Source organism: Brachyhypopomus gauderio, chromosome 5, assembly GCF_052324685.1.
Source record: "Brachyhypopomus gauderio isolate BG-103 chromosome 5, BGAUD_0.2, whole genome shotgun sequence".
NCBI classification, from domain to species: Eukaryota; Metazoa; Chordata; class Actinopteri; order Gymnotiformes; family Hypopomidae; genus Brachyhypopomus; species Brachyhypopomus gauderio.
This window is the reverse complement of record NC_135215.1, coordinates 12,577,681-12,605,499: the sequence shown is the minus strand read 5'-3', so window position 1 is coordinate 12,605,499 and position 27,819 is coordinate 12,577,681. Positions and strand designations below refer to the sequence as shown.

Sequence of the window (27,819 nt, the reverse complement as noted above, 5' to 3'; positions counted from 1 at the left end):
TTTGCATACAGTTTGGTTGTCACATGTCAATCAATAGCTCCAAGGCGTGGCCAAATTTACTTAAACAGCCATATCTCAGCAACGCTTTGACCGATCTTCATAAAATTTTAACAGTTGTTAGGGCACATGACTCCGAGGTCATAGGTCAAAGCTGGCCACGATTGTCCAATAGGGGGCGCTACAACATGGGAAAAACTGTATCTCAGAAACCGTTAGTCACATCAAGCCAAAACTTTACAGGCATCATCAGGGGCCCAAGTGATATCAAGACACACAATGATGACATCATCACTCAAAAAACATGGCCGCCATGAGCCAATTAATTTTTATTTGAATTAATTGGCCATTTGACAGACTTACCATTGGCCAAACAACATGAAACCTCACCACTGTGCATATCCCAGGACTATGTGTCATGCTGTGCAGTTTTAAAACATTTGGCCACTAGGTGGCGCTATTTGTGAAAATCATGCATAACTCCTCCAAATTTTCACTTAGGAACATGCAACTTGTTTCATTTTATTCCTTGCAGTAGACCTGACAACTTTGCCATTACAAGTCCTGTTAAAAAATGCATACTTTTGTCACATTCATCTATTGTTTGAAAATAGCTATTTACAAACTTGTCATAGGAATTTGATCCAATTATGGCAAAATTGCTATGTGCATAATCAGTAGACTCTGTAGGTAAAAACTGATTAAAAAAATGTTTGATTTTTATTTTTCTGATTGGTCCATTTTCCCATTATATCATTGTGGCCATGCCATATATGACCTATATTGCTATAACTCATAAACCATGTATGCAATCAACTCCCAATTTGAAAGGCTTTTATATACTGAAGTCCTTGTGAGGTATGCCAAGTTTGGTTCAAATTGGCCTGTCGGGGGCGCTACAGTACCCAAAAACCTAAGAAAACATAAAAACACATGCTGCAATCTTGTTATGCAGAATACAGACAAGTAATTGGTCTTGTATGATTCAGATCAATAAGTTCTATAACATTGCAATTGCATCTTATAACAAAAAGTGCACTGCCTGACCAGAAATGAACCTTTTAATTCACCAAAATGTCATATTGCATTACTGAGATTAATGAGATATCAGTATGGTAGTACTTGGGCTCCATCTAGTGGCCAAACATCGGAACGGACTGAAAACTATTTCTCGAATGAAATACCACACAAACACACACACAAAGCTGATCTCAGCATGTGATTTAGTTCTGTGATTTGAATCATTTTGCCAATACACATTATTTTGATCCTTTTGGGCCTTTAGTGCCCCAATTGAACATTTTTTTGCACATTGATTTATTTGTGCATTTTTTCCACTCAAACAGCTTCTTTTGGGTCTAAAGGACCTATTGGGTCTATTGCCTATTGAAGCCAAGTGGCCTATTCGTGTGTGAACCCGCCAATTGCCGCTTGCGGCTATATTTAGGGTTCACACACACAGTGTGGGAAACCTATTGTTATTGTCGGGTTTTTTCTTTCTTTCTTTCTTTCTTTCTTTCTTATTATTATTTTTCTACTGATAAAACGCATACTGCAGCCTAGACCGTAAGGCCCAGGGAGACCAAACTTGGCAGGATGGTGTAGTCTCTTTGCGAGACCGTGCTAAAGCACAGAGACCCACATTGGCCTGATGGTGGCGCTATAGCGCACCATTTTGCGTTTTGGTCCATATCTCCCAAACCGTAGGGCCTAGAAACAAAATTCCACTTCTGATGGATTCCTTGGCTCAAGGCAAACAAAAAAGCCTCAAGAACCATTAAGCTCCGCCTACTTAGATTTTTTGCTAATTTGCATAATATGCAAAACCTACTTTTTTATACTAGTCCCTGGTTTTTTATCGGATCACCACAACCTTGGTGTCAAAATATTCAGGAGAATCTCATTATCAAAGTTGCTTAAAAACATTTTGAGATTTGCATATAGTCTGGCTGTCACATGTCAATCAATAGCTCCGAGGCGTGGCCAAATTTACTTAAACAGCCATATCTCAGCAACGCTTTGACCGATCTTCATAAAATTTTAACAGTTGTTAGGGCACATGACTCCGAGGTCACAGGTCAAAGCTGGCCACGATTGTCCAATAGGGGGCGCTATAACATGGGAAAAACTGTTTCTCAGAAACCATTAGTCACATCAAGCCAAAACTTTACAGGCATCATCAGGGGCCCAAGTGATATCAAGACACACAATGATGACATCATCACTCAAAAAACATGGCCGCCATGAGCCAATAATTTTTTTTTTGAATTAATTGGCCATTTGACAGACTTACCATTGGCCAAACAACATGAAACCTCACCAGTGTGCATATCTCAGGACTATGTGTCTTGCTGTGCAGTTTTGAAACATTTGGCCACTAGGTGGCGCTATTTGTGAAAATCATGCATAACTCCTCCAAATTTTCACTTAGGAACATGCAACTTGTTTATTTTTATTCCTTGCAGTAGACCTGACAACTTTGCAATTACAAGTCCTATTAAAAAATGCATACTTTTGTCACATTCATCAATTGTTTGAAAATAGCTATTTACAAACTAGTCATAGGAATTTGATCCAATTATGGAAAAATTGCTATAAGCATAATCAGTAGACTCTGTAGGTAAAAAGTGATTAAAAGAATTTTGGATTTTTATTTTTCTGATTGGTCCATTTACCCATTATATCATTGTGGCCATGCCATTTATGACCTATATTGCTATAACTCATAAACCATGTATGCAATCAACTCCCAATTTGAATGGCTTTTATATCCTGAAGTCCTTGTGAGGTATGCCAAGTTTGGTTCAAATTGGCCTGTCGGGGGCGCTACAGTACCCAAAAACCTAAGAAAACATAAAAACTCATGCTGCAATCTTGTTATGCAGAATACAGACAATTAATTGGTCTTGTATGATCCAGATCAATAAGTTCTATAACATTGCAATTACATCTTATAACAAAAAGTGCACTGCCTGACCGGAAATGAACCTTTTAATTCACCAAAATGTCATTGCATTACTGAGATTAATGAGATATCAGTATGGTAGTACTTGGGCTCCATCTAGTGGCCAAACACCGAAACTGACTGAAAACTATTGCTCACATGAAATACCACACAAACACACACAAAGCTGATCTCAGCATGTGATTTAGTTCTGTGATCTGACTCAATTTCCCAATACACATTATTTTGATCCTTTTGGGCCTTTAGTGCCCCAATTGAACCTTTTTTTGCACATTAATTTATTTGTGCTTTTTTTCCCACTCAAACAGCTTCTTTTCACATTTAGGGTCTAAAGGACCTTTTGGGCCTCTGCCTATTGAGGCCAAGAGGCCTATTCGTGTGTGAACCCGCCAATTGCCGCTTGCGGCTATATTTTAATTTGAAATTGTCAAATGCAGAAAGGTCTCAAATTTACGTTTACACTGCGCAGGAACATTAGCTGATATGGTTACCAGTAAGCAACTCTGAGAAAGTGGTTTGAAGTTTCTAGAGCAATCTGTGTAAAAACCTTCCACTTCCATAGCTGCTATGTGCACATGTGCATATGTGCATCCCTGGAGATACTACGCCAACACTTGTTCCTTTACTAAAACAAAGGGGGCACGGACGCTTTCACACTAAGAATGTCCTTGTGTAATAGCTTACTACGAAACCAGCTGTATAGCTCTTCTTTTCAGTATAGTTATTGGATGCTGTCCAGTGAGGCTCCGAAAATATCTATTGCTGGCCACATTGGGCCCCCTCAGAAGTAGGAACTCCTCCTGTATAAGAGTCCAAGCTCTTTCGATTCTAGCCTCAGTTTTCATGTAACCAGATCACCAGGGCAGGCAGGAACCCTGTGATGAAGTTTGGGTAAGTGAGTTATTTTCATTCGCACAGAGCCATGGTGAGCCAACTTGCGTTGAGCGTGAGTGACCGTTATACTCCGCCCAGTTCCACGGTCAACACACAGCCCAGTACCCTGCACTCAAACATAGATTGGTATTAATTGTATGTAGGGTTGCAGCGGTAACCGGTTTCACGGTATACCACGGTATTAAAATGCACGGTTATCATACCGTGTGCGTTTGCTTATTACCGGTAAAAAGCAAGCCAGCGGAGAAACTGACCCGCGCATGCGCAACTCCGCTCCGGTTCAGCTACTCAGCACACAGCAGTGAGAATGGCAGAAAGTGCATCAGACTTAACACATTTTTTAACAAAAAAAAAGCTAAACTAAAATCAGTGGCGAAAATGACGTAATCGCGGTGGCTCCGCCCGTGCGCGAGGGTCTCGCGCGCTGTCGATTCGCGAGGTCGTGCACCTCTCGAATTTTGTAACTAATGAACAAAGTCATGTTTGCAGGATTCATACACGTTTAAAAGGTGGAATTAAAACACTTGTACGTCACGTCACTTTAAAGGTCCGTTTCAATATTTCCCAGCACCTTAAACTTAATTAAGTTAAATATTTATACATATACTCGAAATAATTCGCTTTTTCATCACATTATTTAATGGTTGTTTATTTCCAAAACGCCCAATCTTAACGTCTTCACGTTCTCTCATGTTTCGTCCTGGAATTAGAAGAGGCTCGTATTTGTTAACGTAAGACAAAAGAACTGCGGAGTCGCGTGCTACGGTCACTAGTGAAAGTATAAACCTAGCTTTTTATGGTCCTTGCTTTCACTGGATGTGAAAGACGCTATTAATTTACATGCGTTCAAATTCTAACGTACCTGTTTTTGATATGTTAAAACCAGACTCGGTGTGAAAACCTTAAAATAGACATCTCTATTGTGATGATGTCAGAAATAAATCCTCTCTTCCTGCAGTATCTGGTTATATTCTAACTTGGCAGTACAACGGACGTTTACAACAGTTGTTGATCAGACACTGACCCAGGCTGAGTTTATCAGATATTAAATAATTTAAACTTAAATAATTGTACTGAAATCCATGATTTAGGTTTCTCTAATTTTGCAGTATTTATATAAACATGTGTACAGCTTATTTTTTTAAAGGACACATTTTGTATACAATAGTTCCAGGTTTCTACAATAAATAGTTAATTGAACAAAAATAACTTGTTGTAATTTCTTTAAGGGTCGGTGTATATTTTAATAATATACAAACTAACTGTGATACCGTGATAACCGTGATACCGCGGTATTTTCTGAGACGGTTATCATACCGTGAAAATCTCATACCGTTGCAACCCTAATTGTATGTAATATATAATAATATTTTTCTAACCCACCACACCTGAGCTGGGGAGTCCTAGGAAATGGTCCGTTAAGACAGGTATTAAATGATTTGACAAAATACATTTTTCATGAAATGGCATTCTTAACTCTATTCAACAAGTGAATTAATTTTCAGTTTACTCTGGTTACTTTGGATGTAGTTTTAATCCTTTTTGTTTTCATGTAGTACACGGCACGGCAGTACAAACCTCTCACACCGACATGACCAAACTAAAGACTCTCGGTAACGTCTTGGTTGGGGGAAAGGCAGGTAGTAAGTAACTGGTTATTGGGCATCTCTGACCCCACTGAGGCTTACTGGTGGCTTTGGCTGGTTTTTCTGGGTTAAAAAAAATTATTGCTGGCCTTCTACTGTTCTCTGGACTGCCCACATCAGCTTAGTAATATGTCTCTAGTTGGCCTGCATCTCCATAAACTAAGTGACTTCATAGGACTGTGGGCAGACGCTAGCACTGATGGAAGCTGGCTTAAGCTCTCTGCCTGGAACGGGTAAGCTGAGTTGTTGAGCGCTACACAGCATGCGTGTTGTGTGTGTGTGTGTGAGTGGGTATGTTCAGAAACATGACTGCTTGGTGTAATATAGTCCTGTGCCTACTCTTACGGAGGAGTGTGGTGTGGTGCTCACAAAAAGCCTGTAATTCTGTTTTCTCTCTTCGTCGGTGGAGGTGAGCCCCCCGCACGTGCCTGTCCATGCCTGCTCAGTGTTTCGCTGGCTGTGTTTAGCTACTGCACCTTTTGCTGAGTCTGATGTATAGATTGCTCACAGGTTTCTGTTGAAAGTTTGAGGAATCGGCTACGAATCATTTTTCAGCAGTAACGGTCTTTAAAACAACCAGCAGCAGAAATAGGACCGTGAGGAATGGTGTTTTGGTGCTTAAAATTTTATTTTGTGGGAGGCTGTATGTCCTTGAGCAGAGGTGTATAATCCAGGTTCAGAAAGTGAAAGTCCTCACCAGGATTTTGCTCAGGCTTCCTGGATTGTGTTGATTCCACTAATTTTACCTGGATTGCACTAATTAGAAAATCTAGCAAGCTTGAGCAAAATCCTGGTGAGGACTTTTACTGTCTGAACCTGGATTATACACCTCTGTCCTTGAGATCACAAGCGTGATGGCCAAGCTAGGCAGACTCATGACTGGTCTTCTCCAGCCAGAATGGCTTAACAGTGCCCTCACCTGGACAGACAAGGAATCACAACTCAACACGAATTAATCAGGAATATAAATAGGAAGATCCTCTGACAGAAACAAATAACCCTCTCAGTGAGACTGAATCAATATGCTGTTTATCTACGATGAGGGATTAGGATATGATGAATGTTAGATATTGTACTTGGAATTTTTGAATATTTATGACGTTTGAAGATCCAGTCCTAATGTCAGCCACAGTGCTGAATGGTAAAGTGCATGTTGAGTACAGAATGTCTGACCTTATGACTTTATAGTGTCCTTCTCTTCCATGAGCGGTTTTGCACACAGACGCTGCATTTATCAGAACTTTGTGGGTTCAGACGCACCTGGCTACCGTACTGTCTTGTCTCCTGTCCTTGGATGAACTGTCCTGGACGGAGTCCAACCTTGTCCCGTGTCTCTGCTCTGCAGGTGTGTGAACAGCAGCACAGGATGCAGAGTTAGTAGCAGCTTGCATCTCCTAGAAGAAGCCTGGCTGTCCCACTCTCCGCAGTAGACACATGGCAGCATTAGGGGTAAGTTAAAATGTACGTTTCCACCCACACAACTCGCTGTGCTGCACTGTGCAGGGGAGACGTATAATCTCCACATCTGTCAGCCAATAACAGCCTCCGTTTGCACATGCTGACCAAAATTGGCCAAGATTGTCTGGTCTGATGACACTCGATTTCTGTTGTATCTTTTTGCTAGTAGGTATTTGGCATAAACAACATGAAAGCATGAGGTGCACAGAGGTGGGTTTTCCTCGCTGACTTGTTGAAGTCATCCCACCTAGTATCAAGGGTTCAGATGTAATGGGGTGGGGGATATTTTCTTGACACACCACAGGCCCCTTAATAACACTTGAGCATCATTTAAACACAAGTTTACTGTGATGCTGTGTGATGATGTGGACCAAAAACTAAAAAAAAAATAAAACATATTTCCAGCATCTTGGTGAAATTATGCCATGAATAAGACAGTCCTTAAGGCAACAGGGTTTCCAACCTGTTACCATCAAGATGTACCTAATAAAGTTGCTGCTGTGAGTGTGTTTGGAATTGTCACATGCGCAGTGTGTCCGTGATGCTGAAGGGGGGGTGGGGTTATTGTGTGTGTGAGAGCTCTACCCATCTCGCCTTGGCCCATGGTGTTTCTGGGGACGTTTGGCAAGCTTGTGTTCATCTCTGGCTGTATTTATGGAAGGGTGCAAGGTGATGTGAGATCTTCCATAGTGGTTTGAATAAGGCTCTTCTTCTTTGCCATAGCTGTCTTCTCCTGCTGCTGGGAAAAATGCCATGGGTTAGGGTTTAGGGTTAGGGTTTAGGGTCACTCCTGCTGCTGGGAATAGTTTGGTGCTGTGACCAGCTGTTTGGCCCATCACACGGGCAACAGGGTGACCCGGAGGGACACTTTTTACCACAGATCTCCTCATGTTCTGGACAGAAATGTTTGAAACCAAAAGAGTTTTGAAAAAACACATTTTGAACTCGTGTTGAAACTCTTAGAAGAATGAAGCAGTGTATTTCCTCATCAACAACACAATAGTTAGATGTTTTTGTTTAGCTGGAAGGCAGAAAAGCAGATGATATTTTCTGGCATATTGAGACATGCCCGTGTGCTTAATCCCGGGTTATTTCCTCCAGTCTTTGGCTCCAGTGCCAATTGGTGCAGCAGTGTGTGTGACACACACCACCATCTCACTGCTGCAGGGGGACTTGCCCAGAATTCAGTAATGCTGAACACCGACTGAAGGCATAAATGCTATAAATGTCTTTTTACCTTACATCACTTCAAAGTCCAGCTGTGAGAACTTCCTTTCAGGATGACCTAATTCATCAGTGAAAGGAATAGGATTTTTTTCTGAAGAGTCTTTATTGCTGGTTTGTCTCATGTGTTTTGTTTTACTGCTCTTGACTCAGAACCCCGAGATGCTTACACGAAAGATCAAACTGTGGGACATCAATGCCCACATTACATGTCGCTTGTGTGAGGGGTACCTGATCGACGCCACCACAGTCACCGAGTGCTTACACACCTGTGAGTAGACACACACACACACAGTCACTAAGTGCTTACACACCTGTGAGTACACACACACACACACACACACACACACACAGAGTCACCGCATGCTTATATACCCATGAGCACACACACACACACACACACACATACACGTCACAAACCTACACAAAACCTAACCCTAAACACACAGTTTTTCAGTCAGCCTGCAATTTATATAGCTGTGTTTAGTGCACAGTGCAGTTTTTAGCTGTATATTTAACATTGTGTAAAATATAAATTGTGTGGATCAATTTCATTATATTTATTTAACATTTCACTAGTATATTTTGTTACCTAATTTTATTATACCAAAGGGGTTCCTGTGATTTTATAGAATAAATTTTGTACTTACGAGTCACTTTTCCCATACTTTTCTTCTGCTGCTTCACAGCAGTACTACTAACATTGAACAGTAGAGGGCAGCCTTGCACCACTCATTGCTTGTACCAGTAGAACATGACCGAGTATCAGCGAGGCGTCCCTTGTTAAAGGAAACAGCAGAATGTTGCTTTATGTCAGCCCTCTTATTTTGCTGAATAATGGCAATGTCAAAGTTATCCGTCGATACAGAGACTCCAAACAGCATTCTTACACCCTTAACTCCAGTGTGATGGTTTCATACGTGTCAGTACTCTAGCCTGTTATGTAATTGATGCATGAGGCTGTGTTGTGCCAACGCTCTCCCCCGTTTGCTGTCTGTGCGTGTAGTCTGCAGGAGCTGTTTAGTGAAGTACTTGGAGGAGAATAACACGTGTCCCACGTGTAGGATCGTCATTCACCAGAGTCACCCACTGCAGTACATCGGGTGAGCTCCCACCACAGTAGCACGACGAGACCCTCCGCACGCGCACACACACGCACACACCATAGTTGTGCACATGGTGTGCTTCATATTCACAACACCCTGGCAGGAGCATCTGCTCTGACTCGAGTGAATGATGCATGTCACAAAACATGTCTGTAAAGCACAGACCAAACGCCTGCATACCGATTAAAGCGGTGGGATGTAGTCCTCATTCTTTCTCCTCTGCACCTCTCTCTCTGCTCTCCTATTCCTCTCTCTCTTTCTTTTCACTTCTCCCTCCTTCTCCTTCACTCCCTCCATCTCTTCCTCCTCTCTCTCTCTCTCTCTCTCTCTCTCTCTCTCTCTCTCACTCTCTCTCTCTCTCTCTCTCTCTCTCTCTCTCTCTCTCTCTCTCTCTCTCTCTCTCTCTCTCTCTCTCTCTCTCTCTCTCTCTCTCTCTCATTTCTCATGTGAGCCAGCATAGTTTTCCACTGGTCTCTGCAGCACAGTAAGTGCAAGTATGCAGTGGGCCTCTAGCATGTTTCTGTTCAAGCCAGCACTACCACTGGTTCCTCTCAGAGTCATGGGTGCTTGGCTTTATCCTTTGTGAGAAACCCCTACCGAGCTGGGATGTCCATTTTGCGGCGTGATTTGATCCTTTGCAGAATCTGCCACACATCAACAGCTTTGCGGATCGCTGGTTTTTGTGTGCTCTGTTGTACCGGCCGCTTAAACGCACTGCCACGGTCGTCTCTGGCAGAGCCGCTAATCTACATATGCTGGGGGCTTTTGTGCATTACTATCTGATTAATGACTCTGCTTTTTTGGGTCGGTTGCCAGTTGTTTCATAATTGCCATTAAACTGCACTTTGGTTTCCTTCGTGTGCTGGTAAAAAGCACTTTGCATACACATTAAACATTCACTGTGCAGTCTGTGTTGCCCTGGGCATGTTGCATGGTTCCATGCACACAGGCCTGACAGCTGCACAGAGGGAAGTGTCTCCGTGGACCATACATAAATAATCTGACCAGGCTTTAACCCTTCTGTATTGTGCACCTGTGCTCTTAGATAACTGACAAATACTGTATAGCTGCGGGTTAAACCTACATCGGCTTATTGAGTCTGATTAGAGAGACACACATTAGTGTGAACACACAGACACGCACTTTGTTGATCATGTCTGTAAATGCCAGGCACCTCCTTGTCCACAGGCCTCCCTGTCCCCCAACAGCAGGAGTACAGTAGTGTTTAATTGGGCCTCTATCTCCCCCTGTGGGTTGCAGGCAGGGGGAACAGGTGGTCTCTCTGGCTGGCCACCAGGGACACGGTCTGTCCCTCATCCTTCATCCGCGGGGGGCAGATGAGCTCGCAGTGGACGGCACTGCACCACTGATCACAGCAGGCAGCTCCGGGAAGCTGATCAGCTATTCGCTCTTGCGTGTGCTAATAATCAAAACCTACCCAGGAGCAGCAGAAGTTCCTCTCTGAGGAGCGTTGTTTACGCACTCTCAGCGTTTCATTAGTATCCATGTGCATGAACCGCTCTGAGTGTTGATGCAGGATTCGACAGCTTCCTGTCTGTAGACGCAGCGATTTGGACAGGAACCCTGCATCAGGGCTGCTGTCAGACTTCCCGTTCTGTTGATATGGCACTAGCAGATTGCTCTGACTGCTAACCAGAGGGACCCGGTGCCTGAAGGCTTTCCAGCAGGGCAACTGGGTCTCTGAGGCCCGTCCTGGTATCGGGTGGCAGAGGTGCGGAACGTGTGGCCGCATGCTCAACGGCTGCAATTCAGCGATCTCAGACCAGCAGGGACAGTGGAAACCCATGAAGCTCTTTAGTTCTGAATTCAGTCACATAATCCTTGGTCAAAGTACTTATACTGACGTACATGAGACACCTGAGGTGAAAAAGCATCATATTAGCTGAGCTGTCACCTAAATTGGAACTACATTATTTATACATGTTTTATGTCACGGAATAAATTGGATCGTAATTTATCAGCATCCTGTTGCTTTTAATGTCTCATCTGCATGTTCTCTCGGTTCTTGTTGTCTGTGTCACATTTGTCCTCCTTTCTCCCAGCCATGACCGAACAATGCAAGACATCGTCTACAAATTGGTGCCAGGACTTCAAGAAGGTTGGTGACTTTTATACGCAGAACACTGTTTGTTCATGACTGCTCACTGCCTCGAACTGAAGTTCATGTTCTGTGATGTGATTAAATTACATGAATGTCCTCTAACAAATATACGAGTGCTAGATAATCTTCATGCTGAAGACATTATGTGCCCATTCAAATCTCTAATGGATATTACCCAGATGTCTACAAGCAGATGTCATGAATGGCCAAGACTGAGATATCAAAGTTCATTTCCAAATATTCTCCTTTGTAGCGGAATTGAAAAAACAGAGAGATTTCTATCAGAAGCTGGGCATGGAGGTGCCTGGGGACATCAAAGGAGAGCTGTGCAACATGAAGCCACACCTCGACTCCCAACGTAATGGTACGTTCCACCCTCACCCACTCCCTTAGTTGGTATAATCCAGTTTGGAGCAAGAATAAGAGATAACCTAAAGAAATTAATAGTTGCAATTTCATAGAAATGAAATCTTCTCTCAGGGGCCATATCCATGACATCTCACATGTTGTGTTACCAGGTAAGTTATCCCTATTAGAACGTGGCTCCTTTGGTCTGCAGAACGTGTGCTCTGGTTGGTGCTAATGGGTTTTGTGGATGGTCACCCAGAGGCCTGCTAAGCCCACAGTCTTCATTGCTCGCCCAGCACGCAGGCCTAGTTTTGGTGATTAAGGCTCAAATGGAAGTGAAAGTGGTCTCCTAGTCCCCACTACCACCGCACGCTTGGCAGGGCTGTACTTCACCGCACGACTTGTTTAAGCACTGCCCTGATCCACAGGTTTGCCCCCCCCACCAACACCTGCTCAGAGAAGACAGAGGACAGGAAGAGAAGGCAGATTGCGAGGGCGTGCGCATTTTTAAGCCGCTGGACAGCTGCTAGCTTTGATTTCCTGAATACTGTGGCAGGATGCTGCAATGGTACCCATAGTCACGCGTTGCCAGACTCTCTAGGGAGACTCTCTAGGGAGAGTCTGGTGCTTTTCTCCACTTAATGCGATCAAAGACTGTCTACTACTGCAGGAAAAGAACATTTGACTGCCACGCAAAGCGACCAATCACAATCCTGCTATGTTGGCATGAGGTACAGAAGGAGGCAATCTTGAAAACGTAGCCATGATAAAGTCCCTTGGGAAACACTGAAATATACAATGGCGGATCAGGATGAGAATTGTGGTATTTAACATCATAGTTAGAATTATTTACTTGTGGGCACTAAAAATTGGAAAGGCCTTCATTGTAAATGTCAGTGTGTAGATCTCGCCACTATTTAATGACCACAAGCAATTTGGGAGATCCGAACATGATGTTATCTAAATCGCCCCACTGAAATGTCAGTCTTTTCCTCTTGTGTAAGCCACTACTAACTTTGCCTTTGTCTGTGCGGTCTTTCACTTAATCTCCCAAAACTGGCAAAATGGGGCATGCAACCAACCACATCAGATTACCCAGAAACCTCAGCAATGAACCTCAGCAGAGGGTTTGGCTGCGCTTGAAATATTGGTTCTGTCCCGAAGCCCATCTGCAAACAAGCAGCAATGTCTCTCTTACTCCTTACGAGCTGCTTTAAGCAAAACTCTAGAATTCCTTTTAATGACGTGATGCCATGCTCGGCAAACCTCTGGCTGTTATTTCAAGTCCCGCAAGCTCAGGCTCCTAAATCTTTGAAGAGTCCTCGAAACCCGATAGCTGAAATACAGCTTCATATACATATTTCACGTCACTGGTACAAGTGGAAGAGGATGGAACGAGAGTTGGGCTGTTTTGCTCTCAAAACACAACAGGTTTCCCAGGTTGATTTGTATTCTACACATGTGCACACCTCTGCACCGAGAGGGACAAACAAGACACCACGTTTAACAGGACTAGCAGTCCGTAGTTGCTTCTTTACCAAAAAGCCGATTGGTTCTTTTTATTTTGAAGGTGGAATTTGCTGTTAAAACCATCATATTGGCCATTTTGAGCTTTACCGTTTGTTTTTGAGCAGGTCTCTGTATGTGTAATGTATCTGCTGTGGTGTCCTTGCTGCCTGACAATGGGCTGTGAGCACTTTGGAATGCACATGGCACCTGTATTTTTGAGTAGCATGGTCAGTAGTGTGTGTGAGTGAGCAACTGTTCTGTGTCTGAGCGCTTAACTCGTCTCTTGGGAGAGATTATATGGTGGGATTTATTCGTGTGGTCATGCATGCTACCTCGTTTTTGCCTATCTTGTCCAGTGTTTGCTGAACTGCCATGTCGTTGTCACACAGATGATTTTTTATATATGTGTATTTTTGGGCCAAAGCTGAGATGATACCTGTGACTCTCTTGAGCTGCTTCTCTCCAAATGTCTTTGTGAAGGGCACTGACTGGTGTGCTTCTACTCCCGTAACCGTGCTAATGACCAGGGCAGAGAGCCGGTTGATCTTAAGAGCAGGATTAGCCTGTCCTCGCCACGACTGCTCAGCCTGAAGGCGAAAGCCGTTCAGAACAAGCCTTTCGGTCTTCGTGCCACCAGAGGCTTATTGGACAGGAAATGTCTCTCCTCTCTCAGCGGCACAGCCGCCGAGTTTCGAACAGCCTTTCAAAGTGGTTACAGCTGAGCAGGGGGGGTCGGAGGCCCCATGTATGAACTCACCAAGTGCACCGAGACGGGAGTTTCGGGCTGAATTCAGCGTCCTGGACATCCTCCATGACTTCTTGTAAAACCGGTCCCTCCCACTTCTATGGTGACGTTGGCGTCCTGTTGTCTGTGGTGCCCTCCTGGTCTCTGCTCTTCTGCACTGCATGGTGCCCTGCACGAGTTTGGCCCTGTCTGCCTCGGTTCCCCAGAGCCAGGACGCCCTTCCGGAGGATTAACCTGGCTTTGTCCTCCACCACAGAATGGCAGGCACCCGTGAGCCTGTCCCCATTGAATAGGGAAATTGAATGTTCACAAACAAGGCTCACAAATACTACAGGGAATCAGTTGGACGTAATTGCATTATTTCTTGTGGGGGGGGGGGGGGGTGGGGGGGTTGGCTGATTAATGTTCCAGCACCCAGTCTCTTTAATGAGCAAACTGTCAGAGTTGGAGTCAGCGTTATTGTTTATACCCATCACCTACTGCACTTGCTCAGTGTAAGGTTTCAGGGCTTAGCAGGCAATGAATAATGAATGGATGAAAATGCTCCACTGAATTATAGATGAATCAAAACATTTATCAAAGGCTTGCGAATCGATTAGAATTGCAGGGAGGCAAGGATCCCAAACATGCACCTGAAACATCATAACGGGTATGTTTCAGGCTGAGCAACGCTAAAGAACTTTAGGTCTGTTTAATAAAAGTCCGTCTGCTGCCTCCCTCTGAATTCAGTCCCTGGGTCACTTTCACCCCATTTTCCTCATGTGTTTACGAAAACTCGATCTCTGCACACAATTGCCGCTTTGGTTCGGGCTTGACTCCTGCATGCCAGATCGCATGCTCGTGTCTCCCGGTAAAACAGGCTGGCAAAGCGCAGAACAGGAAGTGCACCATACGGCTGGTTGGGACCGGGCCTGGGACAAGTCTGGTTGGGACCGGGCCTGGGACAAGTCTGGTTGGGACCGGGCCTGGGACAGGTCTGGTTGGGACCGGGCCTGGGACAAGTCTGGTTGGGACCGGGCCTGGGACAGGTCTGGTTGGGACCGGGCCTGGGACAGGTCTGGTTGGGACCGGGCCTGGGACAGGTCTGCCGCAGGAGAGCCAGAGCAGGGTCACAGTCATTGGACACAAATGCACTCCGTGTCTCATCCTGCGAGTGTTTGTGTTCCCCACACCAGGTGACGTGAAGTCAGAGGATGCTTCAAATAAGGAGGGAGGTGATGAGAAACCAGAGGAGGACAATGACTACCATCGCAGTGATGAGCAGGTAAGAGTCGAGAGACCCCCACGTATGCATGCACTCGGACATGACCCCCCTTTCTCCCCTCTCTCTCTCTCTCTCTCTCTCTCTCTCTCTCTCTCTCTCTCTCTCTCATATATCTCCCTTTCTTTCTCTTTCTCTCTCTCTCTCTCTCTCTCTCATATATCTCTCTTTCTCTCTCTCTCATATATGTCCCTGTACGGTAGAAAAGAAAAGATACAGCAGTTGTCAGTTCAGTGTAGGCTGCATGAATGACCCCCCAGTAACTCTGTACCCAGCAGGCGTTTACAATACCCCTTCTCCTGCCCCCCAGGTAACCAAGGCAATATCGATGTCTTCTTTCACACGTGAATTTGTACACAGCACTATAAGAGAGAAACACTCTTCCTTGCCGTTCCACAGCCGCTGGGCGTCAGGAGACTGATGCAGCCCGGTATCTCTGCCCGATTCGGGTGGGGCGCTGCTTTGTATTCACCTCCACCCGCTGCGCTGTGGCTGGATGTAGTTAATTCCACAGGACTGGAAACGGGGGGTGACGGGGCTAGAATTTAGGTTCTGCCCTCTGCCCCGGAGGTTACCGGTGGACTGAGAGTTATGCGCTCCCTGTGAAGGGCTGGCTGGGGTCAGATCGCTTTGCTCAGAGGGCGAAGGTTTGTTCTGGCTGCCGCACCCGACCCCTTCTGAACCGTAAGCAGGTGATGTGTGTGTCAACGGTGCACTGTTTGCAGGGGAAAGTGCAGTGCTGTTAGACTGCAAAAATAGCAAATGGACTCGGCAGTGTGGGCAGCAGTATGTTGGTTTTCTGTATTGGTGGCGGCTGCGTGCGTGTTTGGGTGGGGGTGTGTTTGGCTGCGTGCGTGTTTGGGTGGGGGTGTGTTTGGCTGCGTGCATGTTTGGGTGGGGGCGCATGATGTGCTTGTTTGCACCTTCCATATATATTCAGGATATATGTGTACATGTATGTTCTTGGGCTCTGTACTCAGAGGTTACTGAATTGGCCCTGAATATTTGCCAGACAGCAGAGGAGCAGCATTTTGAGGACTAAGAGGGTAAAACACCATTTTGTTGAATCAGATGGTGTGTGTGTGTGTGTGTGTGTGTGTGTGTGTGTGTGTGTGTGTGTCGACATCTGTGAATCCCCCAGCAGACGTGAACTGAGTGTTTTTTATATATATATATAAAGCTACACTGGCCACTTCAGCCTCATTCATAATGCAGCACAAAGTCATACTTCCACTAGACATTGTGTTGCCAGACTGCTTAAGACTGATCTGGGGTCAGCAGGTCAGCCGTATGCGCTGCGACCTTGGCCTGCCAACCCTAGTCAGGTATTGCTAGGAACTCACTGATGTGGCCCAGAGCAATCGGCCTGAATGGTGGAAACGCGACCACTTCTTTATGCACTGAACAGTGAGTGCCAATGTTAATTATTAATATGTAATCGATTGATTCACTTGTGGAAAAAATCTCCTTTCTTACAGGCTAGCTACTTTTGCAGATACAAACTTGTAGCTTTCATCAACGTTAATTCACTATTATTGCCATGAAGATTTGTGGGTATGTGAAGGTTTAAAACTGTGAGGTTGGTCAAATGAAATTAGAAATGTGGGCCATTTAGAATTTTAGCTCTCAAATATCTCTCTGCTTGCATGTGTAATGTAGCATTCTTTCATATGAAGGCATGTGGGACTCACACAGTGTATAGATTGATATGTGTGACATTCGTACAGTGTGTGCACTTCATTCCTCCTGTATTATCCCATTATAATGATTAGATGTAGGTTGGCACAGGTGACCCAGTCCAGGCTGGTTTTTGTTGTTCTGTTTTTTTTTTTTTATTTTTTTTTACACACTGTTGGAAATGAATGCCAAGTCTCAGCTGCTTTGATCCGAAGGTCTAATTGGCTTGAGTGAGCACTACATTAGTCATTTGTGTGACTGTTTGTGTCAATTATAACTGGCCTGGCTGTGCGGTAATGACCCAGTAATGACACCACTCACACACACCCATTCTCTCTCACACACACACACACACACACACACCCGTGGACACACCACTCACACACACGCAGGCACACGTGTACAAATGGGAGAACAGTCATATTTCACTTTCTCCCACTCCAATGGTGCGGGTGCCTGCTGGTGCTTTCTGGCTCTGACAGCACTGGACTGTAGGGATGCCCGGCCAGCCCACCCTCGAGGTACCACCCCCTCCTACAACAAACCACACCCCCCTACCCCAAACCACCACCCAGGCCACCCTCGAATGTTTGGGAAGTGTGTGTTGCAATACCAAGTTGAAGAGCTGCACAGATGTAGCTATTTGGTCTGGTCAATAATATCTGCTTGGCGTACAAAAGGGATGGTGCATCTTGGTTGAGATTTCTCAGTCGCATTTTAAAATAAGTCACCAATTGTAAATCCAAGTCTTCAGGCTCCTTAGGTCATGTCCGCTCGTCCCGCCGTGATCTCGGCTGTGTCCCTAACGTGTCCCTGTCTCTCCCTCACGTCTCAGGTGAGCATATGTCTGGAGTGCAACAGCAGCAAACTCCGCGGCCTCAAACGGAAATGGATCCGCTGCTCGGCCCAGGCAACCGTCCTCCACCTCAAGAAGTTCATCGCCAAGAAGCTCAACCTGACCTCCTTTAACGAGGTGAGACCCACCAGGACCCCGATCAGCCGGGGAAGCTACCACGCCCCGCCCCCCCATCTCCACGCCCCGCCCCAGCACCATACCCCACCCCAAGTGCCACACCAGGCTTCCTGGCTCTTCCCACAAGCCCCTATTCCACGCCGCTCTTTTGAAGTCACCTTATTGACGTATTGCCTGCTGCAGTAACATCAGATTGTGCTGATGTCCGTCTTCCTTCTCTGTCTTGGTAGTGTAGTAAGTAGTTCTGCAGACCGCCGGAGCTCTAACACACAACTGCCTCCCTCACAAGCTTTTCCCACTCGTGTTCAGAGCACCAGAAGCTCTGGTAATATGATTTGCGTTCTGTCATGTATCGAGCCGCCTGTGGGGAACGTGCTACCACGGTTACATGAGTTTGGGGCGGAGCTATTCGTGGCCGGTGTTCCATTATCTCTCTTGCCTCATTTTTTGCCTTGAAACCCTGTGGGTGGGCCTCATGCCACACGCGTCCATCTGAATCCTGCTTTACACAATATAACCGTCAGACGTCTTTTCTTCTCTATTGAGCGTGTAGACATTGTTGCTGCCAAGCTTAATGAAGTCCCACCAGTCCAAAATAGCACAGGCTACTGCAATTTCCCTACCAAACAAAAGAACAAAAGACACTGCAGTTCTATGGTAATTGCATTGCAGTACAGTGGCAAAAATTAAGGTAATAGAACAATGGTGAATGAAAGCCGTAATCCAAGTTCCAGGAGCCTTTTTAGGGTCTTTCCGTTTGTTCAGCAGAGCTGATTGATAGCGTGACACTGGTTTCCACCCCCAAGATGGTGTAAGGCGCGTCGGTGCCCAGAATATCTGCTTCGTGCAGGATGCACCTGTCTGCCAGCAGGGGGTGCTGTGATGCTGCTTAGCATTTCCTCACTGGCCTGGGTCATACACTCTCAAACCCATAAAACATGTACAAACACGCACACACACACACGCACACAGACCGCTGCAGTATCAGTGCTCAGTGACCTGAGAGGGGAACGGAAGCGTTTATTCTCGAGCTTATTCTCACGAAAGCGTAGAAGTGAAAGCCCCCGATGCCTGGTGGAAGCAGTTTATTGAACACAGGTTAAAGCCACGTTCCAATGCTAAAGAAATTCTACACTGCAGATGTTTCGGAGTCATGCTCCAGGCTCTTTCTGTGTCCAGAAAACCAGTTTATACCTGTTTCTCCCCCCTCACTGGTTTTTAGTAAGATTTGGTGGTGAGGAAAACAAACCAGATGTGATGCATTTCCTTATAATTCATCAGTCATTGTGCTCCACTCTTGAGGGCATTAATAAAGGCAACCAGACGTCAGCACCGTTGAGTGCCACAGCCCGTGTGGCACCAGGTCATCTGTTCAGTGACCTCTGTGCTCTGCTTGCAGCTGGACATTTTATGCAATGAAGAGATCCTGGGGAAGGACCACACCTTGAAGTTTGTTGTGGTGACCAGATGGAGATTTAAGGTAAATATCTGCTCAAGTTCTGCTTTGAGATGCGATGTGATCTTGACCACCAGATGAAAGGTCCACACTGCTGCTCCTCACGTGGCATCACCAGCAGGCTCTGGAGTGTGTGGGCATCGCTGGTCTGATGATGAGTTAACGGATCACGAGATGTAGCCTTTGCAGACCTTTTTGATTATTTACGTGCTTTTTTGAGTTATTAATTGCTTAGATCTTGGATGAAATCTTCATTGCCACTTAAGTATTCTAAAAGCTTGATTTTAGGATTCATAAGAGCATATTAAACTAACCTTCTTATATTCTTACGTTCTCCATGTCCTTGGGAGCAGTGCTCAGTCCTGTGTGCAGTGTCCATAGGCAAGACTGACACTGAGTTTAGTGCACACAGCAAATATTGCCTTTCCCCATTTGCCCTTTTATGGGCTCTAGAAGTAATTAGATGCATAACCTTTAAAGAGCAATTGCAAAAAACACAGCTGAAGAATGCCACCACTCAGAATGTCTGCCCACCTTCCACTGGCTGTTTCCAGTCATGTGTGTGTTTGTGTGTATGTGTGCGTGCGTGCGTGCCGGTGTGTTGTCTCTGTTCCAGAAATCCCCCCTCCTCCTGCATTACAGACCCAAAATGGACCTGCTGTAGCTGGACAGGACGGTTGTTTAGGCCCGGTGGTTCAGGGCCGAGAACTGTTTAAGCAGAGACTATCACTGACCACACCAAACCGAGCACGCTCCCCAGGGCCGCTCGCCCCACACACGAGCCCACAGACGACGCACACCACCTCAGTTCCTGCTACACTGGGGGGTTCAGCGACACAGCCGAGCTTTACCCTCTCTGTTCGTCCGCTACGTCCTAGATATGTGAACAACCGAGAGAAAACATATATTTATACTTTTGTACAGAAATAAGGCACGGACCTAAGACACTAATGGTGCTCTGTTTACACGCAAGCAACAAATAAACAACACAAACAACAAACGGAAGACGAAGCGATTTTCTACCGACGGTGTCCTCTTCCATCCCCCGACGGCAGGCAGGGAGGCGGCTCGGTTTGGGCAAGCAGGTAGGGGGCGGGGCAGGGGGCGGGTGAAGAGGAGGGGGAGGAGCTATTCACTGTCCACTCTCTTTCAGGTCTCAACAGCTCAACACCGTGTTGGGAGCACAGAAAGCATAAGTATATGACAATAGACATTGTTCCTAACGCATACGAGTTGTGAATCGTCTCAGAGCATTTTTTTTCTCTTATTGAGTCACTGAAAGTGGAATTGTGAATAGACAAATTTTTGTGTAGTAATTTATGTTCTATTTACAAGTATTGTACATACAAATTGTTACAACAACGCAAGAGAAATAAGAGTAGATGAATTGTATGAGCAAGCGAGTGTGTGTGTGTGTGTGTGTGTGTGTGTGTGTGTGTGTGTGTGTGTGTGAGTGAGAGAGGGAGGGAGAGTCAGACACAGAGAAAGATTGAATGGTATACTGAGACTGTTTAGAAGGGTTGTGTGTGTGTGTCTACAGATGTGTGACAACAGAGGGACACAGAGAACCCAAAAGAATTTCGTAGTCAGATTATATATCAAAATAGGTCCCTTCCCGGAGGGTCATCATTTTATTTCGCTAAACACAAAAACATGTATAATTGAAGGGGTTGTTTCGGTGTCTAAATGTGGGAAAATGGCAGCGATCTAAATCAAAAGCAATTTTGAGATGACGAAGCTCTTTTAAACCATTCTCCCATGTTGTTAATTAGGCACTGCGGAACCATTAAAATTGTGTAATGATGAATCGTTAACTTAAGGCATATTAGTCATGTAAAATGTAATCACACTTCAAACGAACAAACTGCCTGCATTAAAGGAGAAACACTAGCTTGTTCTGGAACAAGTAGGGTCACTATATTAAATGTTTTAAATGAAAATAAAATCCCAGTGTCTCTGGATGTGGACATAACGCAGCACAGAAATGTATCTAATCCCTGCATCCGTCCTCGAGGTTTTTATCACCCAGACGTAGAATCATATATGCAATACATATGCTTTTTCACTCATTAACATGAAAGATCATAAACATTTAGGCCTACAGAGAAGCTTTAGTAGCCCAGTCCTCTACAGAAAGAATGTAGCCCATATGGCCATCCATGCGTGCGGCGTACCTTTTATGTTTCGCTACCTTCAGTGCCAAAGGGTCAAGTCCATCGTTCAGGCTTCATGTTTATTTTGTACGGCAAGCTGTGTGGAAGGCAGAGTGGAGATCTCGCGCCCTTTGACCTTAGCAGTCCTGAAATGGGAGGAGCGCTGGCCGGGCAGTGTATCTTGGCAGCCGCCGTTCCTTCTCTTGAGGTTTCACAAATTAAGGATTTATTAAAATTGTTTGTTATTTTAAGCTGGAGCCCTCATTCAAGATATGGAAATGATCTATGACATTTGGACTTTGGCTGTAGAAGTTCATGGCTTTCACTGACGGATCTGTTCTGCTTAATATCACAAGTAAGGTTTAAAGGGCTCTCTCTGCATCGATACTTGCTGTTTTCTCTGATCAACTCCTCAGTGAAGAGATAATCAAGGTGAAAGTTTTTGATATTAAAATATGTAAACTAATTTTTACTAAAATCTTGCCTCCTTTTTTGGCATGCAAACAACTTGATAGACAACAAAGTAGAACAAATGAGGTCTTGTAGCTGTTCGTCGTATCTGTCTACTTTGACACGGGTAAATCCCTAAACCAGCTTGACCAAATCTCATTTTATTTGGTTCTCAGAGTTTTTGTGAGTTAATACATGAGTCTTCATCATATGTGTTTAAGACTACAATCTTGCATCAGACCTTTTGCCTGTAACATGTATCCCTTAATTATTCTGGTTGTAATTACTTTCCATGGATACAACGACCTTTCTTGATGTCTTATAATGTGAAATATTTCAGTATGTACTGAAGAAACATTATGCTTTACTTTTTTTAAGCACAAGTTTTGCTTAATGTCATTCTAACATGGGTTTAGGTGTTCGAGCCTGTTGCATTGACTTATTTATGAACAAAGCCGCACATTGCTGCAGGTGTTCCGCATTTCCATTGACTCTCATTCTTGTGTTTGCGGGTCACTAGTATTCATTACTGGTGACCACCAGTTTACCGCCGTGTGTTGTACTCAAGATCGGTCCAAAGTGGAACAAATACATGTGTTAAATGGTTTTATTTTGTGTTTTTCCCACCTGGATTTTAATTTGATCTTGCGTGAGTTCAGTTCAGTAGTGACACCTGGTTGGTGGAGCAAGACCTGGGCGACTGCTCCTCCCGTGTCATTTGCCATGGCTGGTGGTTCTTTCCTTAGAGCTGATTAAATGGTGCTAACATTTTATACATTTGGTATATATAAAAGAACCCTTGGTGCAGATCAGCAGTGAATGGTAAAAAGTATCTGTATTTTTTGTCGTTTTCTCGCTTATTTGACGTGTTTGGTGCTCTTAAATTTTGTAAAGCTCTTTTCTCCAGCCTGTCTGAAACAGATGCCTCTGTTTTGTTTTTTTGATCGTTGTCTTTGTGAGGTGTTGAAACAGAACAGAAAGAGTAGAAACAGAACTGCCAAGGCTGCTCTGTCCATGCTGACTCTCACGAGAACATTCAATTCAATACAAAGCTTAATTACAGAGCTTTTCCACATAGACCCAACAGACCCACCCTTGGCAAACTTCTCTGGATCTAATCGCAGTTCCAGTCTCCTCTTTCACAGCTCATCATCTGAGCTTGCTTCACAGTGGCTCCAGAGTGGGAAAAGCTCTGATCGTTAAGACGTTTAGCCGGGTCTGAGACTCCACGCAAGGTTCGTTTGGGCCACGCCTAACCTTTGCAGGACAGCTGCCAAGAATTCGAGCAGGCAGACGTCTTATCTGGGCCGCATTGAGACATCGGGGCTGCCGCCCTTGACGGGCAGGCTGTAAGAAGCTTACCCGAGGCCCACTCTGTTACCCTGCATGCTCTGGGCTGCAGTCAGACTTGGATAGAGCCAAGAGGGAGATAATGATGGCCAGACTCAACTGCTTTCAGTGACTGGCTGAACGCTTGGCCTTGGAATCATTAGGAGGCTGCTTTCTTCAGAGGTGTTCAGACTGGAGCACCCTGTCCACAGGTCAACATTTCAACTGTGATTTTCTTAAGGAAAGTGCTATTACATCAGGGCCCATCTCACTGAGAAGTGTCTCCACCCACCCAAGGAGTGACCTGTATCCATTGGTCAAAAACTTCAAATCAAGGCCTTCCTAGGCCTCAAGGGGCTTTTACATTGTTCGATAGTTTTGTTCTAGGTTTCAGTGTTTTCTTTTGTGTCCGAACTTTAAATAGGTTGAGTTGCGTGTGTCTGGTGCGTGGAAAGAGGAAGAGACAGGTAGAGGTGCTGTGACACACCAATCATCAGCACATCCTTCTACAGTATGCCTCACTGCTAGGACTGTATTTAACCATATATCTGTGGTTACATTGATTTAAAGATCGAAACAATGTCTGTGATTTGATGGTTTCTTGATGTCTCAGAACGGCTTATCCGTTGATGGTTTTGACGTCGGTTACACAAACTGCCACACCCACCTGTGCAAGAATGTGTCGAGTCTGTATGTCCTGCAGATAGCTGTGGGTTTGAGTTTATTTCATTAATACAGAGTGAATTTCAGGAACCAACCTTCACAGTGGCGCCTCCCAATGAGCCATATATACTGTTACTTTTTGTTTTTGTCCAAGCTTTGTTTTAAAAATATTATTTATTTATACTTTGGAGTCCTATGGTAGCCTGTTTTGATATGAAATGTCAAGAGAATCGCTGTCCTTTTTGTGTATTAATTTCCCCCTTTTGAATATACACAGGACTTAAAAATTTAAAAAAATATCAACCCATCTCCTTTCCTTCCTATCTTCATGTGTGTAATATCATGGCCTTCATTCTGTTAGTGCAGGTGACATGATGTCTACATTATTGCCCAACACTGTAGTGCTCCTGCAATCAGGTTAGACGGCAGAAATCTCTCATTTTAGGTTGGGTGATTCATTGTGTTTGCGAGGAGGAATAATGTGCAATATACGTCTCTCAGATGGTTTCTGGTTTCAGCTCTACAAACTCCATTTTGGCTTTTCTTTCTGTCAGGTGCTCAGGTCACTAATAGAGTCTTTTCAGTCCTCATCACACAGATTCTATGAGTGCCTGTGAGGGTCAGATTACGCTATCTTTTTGTTTCTTTTCATTTTCAGCCTTTATTTTACATTTTTGTTGACTCCTTTTTACGGTAAAACTTTGGCACTTAATGTGCCTTTTTTGACTTCATTAATTGTATTATGATTATTTATTGCACATGTAATAAGAATGGTTTCCATGGCTACATATAAAGGAGTTTTAGTTTAAAATCTTGGCTGGAGTTTCTTACAATTTTATGGAAGCTTTTGTTGAAAAATTTAAAGTGTGTATTTCATGAATAAATGCCTTAAAAAGAAAATGCTTGAGTGGGGTTTCCTTGATTCTTACAGGGTTGCTGAGCAGTGGTGGAGAAGGACCAGATTTTACATGGTCAGTCCACTTTAATGATTGTATTAGAGTACAATACATTTAAGCATTGAGATCATATGTTAAATTGCATCATATTAAAGTGCATCATATGTTTCATACATATAGTTGAGTATTTTGTTTTCTACAAAATTACATACAATGTGCATGGCAATGTTGGGGCATTCGTCAGTGTAATTAATGTGGAGACTTGGTCCTCCCAAGGTTTCATCCTAATTCCTACCCAGGGAGATTTTCCTTGTCACTGTCACCTTTGGCTTGGTCATTAGGGATCTGTCCCCTCAATGATCCCTCAATTAGGGATCTGTCCCCTCGGTGTCCCCTCAATGATTCCTCAATTAGGGATCTGTCCCCTCGGTGTCCCCTCAATGATTCCTCAATTAGGGATCTGTCCCCTCAATGATCCCTCAATTAGGGATCTGTCCCCTCGGTGTCCCCTCAATGATTCCTCAATTAGGGATCTGTCCCCTCGGTGTCCCCTCAATGATTCCTCAATTAGGGATCTGTCCCCTCGGTGTCCCCTCAATGATTCCTCAATTAGGGATCTGTCCCCTCACTGATCCCTCAATTAGGAATATGTCCCCTCAATGTGTAAAGCTCCTTTGTGACGTAAAATCACTCTATAAATACATTTTCACTTGTCTATATACATGTTACTGTAGTGGGAGAAAATGTCACAATAGAAGTTAGTTAAATTAATTGCTTCCAGACAAGTTAGACTATTTGCTATTATGCTTCATTTCTTACTCTATATATTTAAAATAGGAGTTATGGACTTTTCACTGTTGTTCTCATCAATGTGAGTTATAACAAGCTGTCTCAGGGTTGGGAAACATTTTGAAAATGAATTTGGTAGTTCTGTTTTTTTCTACCATAAATGTAACCTTTTATGTCAACTGAAATTACAGTCCTTTGAACAATTGCGTAAAAACGAGATAACGGGGTAGGAATGTGCTCGCCCGCGACTGGCAACATCCCTGGTGTGTTTTAAGCAGCCCGTTCACTACTGTGGCTTCAGCTGTCATATTATCTTTCAGTCTGCATGTGAACAATTCTTCTTCCAAACAATTACATGACAGTGTTCCTTTGAAACAATCCTGCTGGGATAAAGAAACAGCTACTCTTTAAACATAATGGCAACAGTTCCATTGTCTGCAGTGTTACACGTGCGAAATGAATGGGCCACGGAGTGGGTTGCCAAAGTGCAGATGTTGGGCCGAGATCCATTTTATGAGCTCTGACTTGGGTTGCCAGAGATCTTATTTTCACTTCCGTCTACTTCATTCCCAGATGCTGCAATAAGTTGTGCCCAATGCAGCTTGTTAAAGGGGCCTTCAACGCTGCTCTTTAATGCTGAACCTCATGGCCTCTGCTGCTTCTCCCAGTATAAACTGGGAGAGAGTTTGATAAACCAGGATGGAAATGGCAGAGCATGTACAGCATATTTCCTAGATAAGCTGTAAAATAAAATAGAAACTATAAGATAAGCTAAGACAACAAAAAAACAAACATACATAAATAAAAACATGATAAATCAGGAGTGTTCAAAGACACACACACACACACACACACACACACACACACACAGCATGAACAACTACCTATTTCCTAGCATGAAAGGCTAAGGCATACAAATAGGTACTTTGACTTGTTTTCAACAGATCCTCCTTGGGCATAATGAGTCAAATGTCCAAATGCAAGCTTTTCCACAGTGTACCAGCATGCACCCAATTCTGTAGGTGATGACAGTCGTTTGTTCATCTAGGTGTTGTCAAAGTCTCTTTGGTGTCTGTATGATTTAAGATACAGGAACAGTGGCACGCAGAACAGGTTGGTAGTGTTGGCTAAGCTTTACTTTCATTTATTTTCACATTGTAGCTTCACACTACCTACCTTCATTGCTGCCACCCCAGTGAATAACCATTGCGCACACTACTACCCTCAGGTATTTTATTTTTACACTATTAATTCTTCACATTATTAGCGTTAATGACTCATGTTTTGTTGCTTCGGATGTTTTATTGTTGGAACGTGATTGTAATATAAGAAAAGTAGCTGCTCATTTTAAATATTCTCTCACCTGCAGCCAGAATTTTGGTGACTTATAGCTGTCTAACACAGAACAAAATGTCACTTATTAAACCAGAAGACATTTGTGCTAAACACTAAAAACTGTAGGGCTTGTTCAATTTACCAAGACCACTTTTGCACTCTTCCTCCTTATAGATAAGTGCTACACAAAGCCCCGCCCACATCTGCACATTTTGTTAACCGGCAACTGATGTATATGGTACAGTGAGTCCAGTCTCCTGGGAGGAAGATGATGGTGATTGGAGTATAGGACACCCGACCCAGCGGCTGCCTGTTTCCTGCTAGTCCGAGCCTTGGCATGGCCTTGGGGCACCAGACCTGTGGTGGCCTTGAAAGGTGGGAGAGAGCACACCAGGACTTATGCAGAGTTCTATCAATAGACTCACAGCAGTGTGGTGTCAAAGCGCATGATGGTTGTGACAGTGGCTCATGTCTCATAGCGTATGAGATCTGCTGTGTGGGACCTGTTGTGATGCATTTGTGAACTTTGGAGGTGCATGACGATGCCCAGAGCAATCCATTGAGGGGCGTTGCATCATTTCTATTCTGTATGTCTTTGGGCAGAAGGGGTCTCTCTGTGTGACCTCTGCATTCCTTGCTGCAAGTATGACGTGTGTTTCTGTATTGGTTAACATTTTAAACAGAACACAATGTTTGGTTTTGATAACTGACTAAATTCTGTCCATTCACATGCTGTATACTCTATAGGGGAGATGCCTCCATTTTTGAGTGTTTTCCAAGTTCTCCTACCGTGGGCCAGAAGAAGGGCACTTCTAGCACATTA

General features: G+C 44.3%; 1 protein-coding gene across 3 annotated transcripts in view; it reads left to right on the top strand.

The window, feature by feature from the left end:
- pcgf3 (polycomb group ring finger 3) overlaps positions 1-20,467 on the top strand; it is a 43,480-nt gene extending 23,013 nt beyond the window's left edge. For 2 of the 3 annotated variants that reach the window (XM_077005770.1, XM_077005771.1), the window contains 9 exons: positions 6,848-6,951; positions 8,338-8,455; positions 9,191-9,287; positions 11,354-11,409; positions 11,666-11,776; positions 15,190-15,278; positions 17,788-17,925; positions 19,325-19,405; positions 19,998-20,467. In XM_077005770.1, the coding sequence (XP_076861885.1) occupies positions 6,937-6,951; positions 8,338-8,455; positions 9,191-9,287; positions 11,354-11,409; positions 11,666-11,776; positions 15,190-15,278; positions 17,788-17,925; positions 19,325-19,405; positions 19,998-20,045 (753 nt within the window). In that variant the 5' untranslated portion in view covers positions 6,848-6,936 and the 3' untranslated portion in view covers positions 20,046-20,467. Of the gene's footprint in view, positions 1-6,847; positions 6,964-8,337; positions 8,456-9,190; positions 9,288-11,353; positions 11,410-11,665; positions 11,777-15,189; positions 15,279-17,787; positions 17,926-19,324; positions 19,406-19,997 lie in introns of all 3 variants that reach the window. The other variant, XM_077005772.1, reaches the window with a different exon arrangement.
- Positions 20,468-27,819: the final 7,352 nt, after the last annotated feature.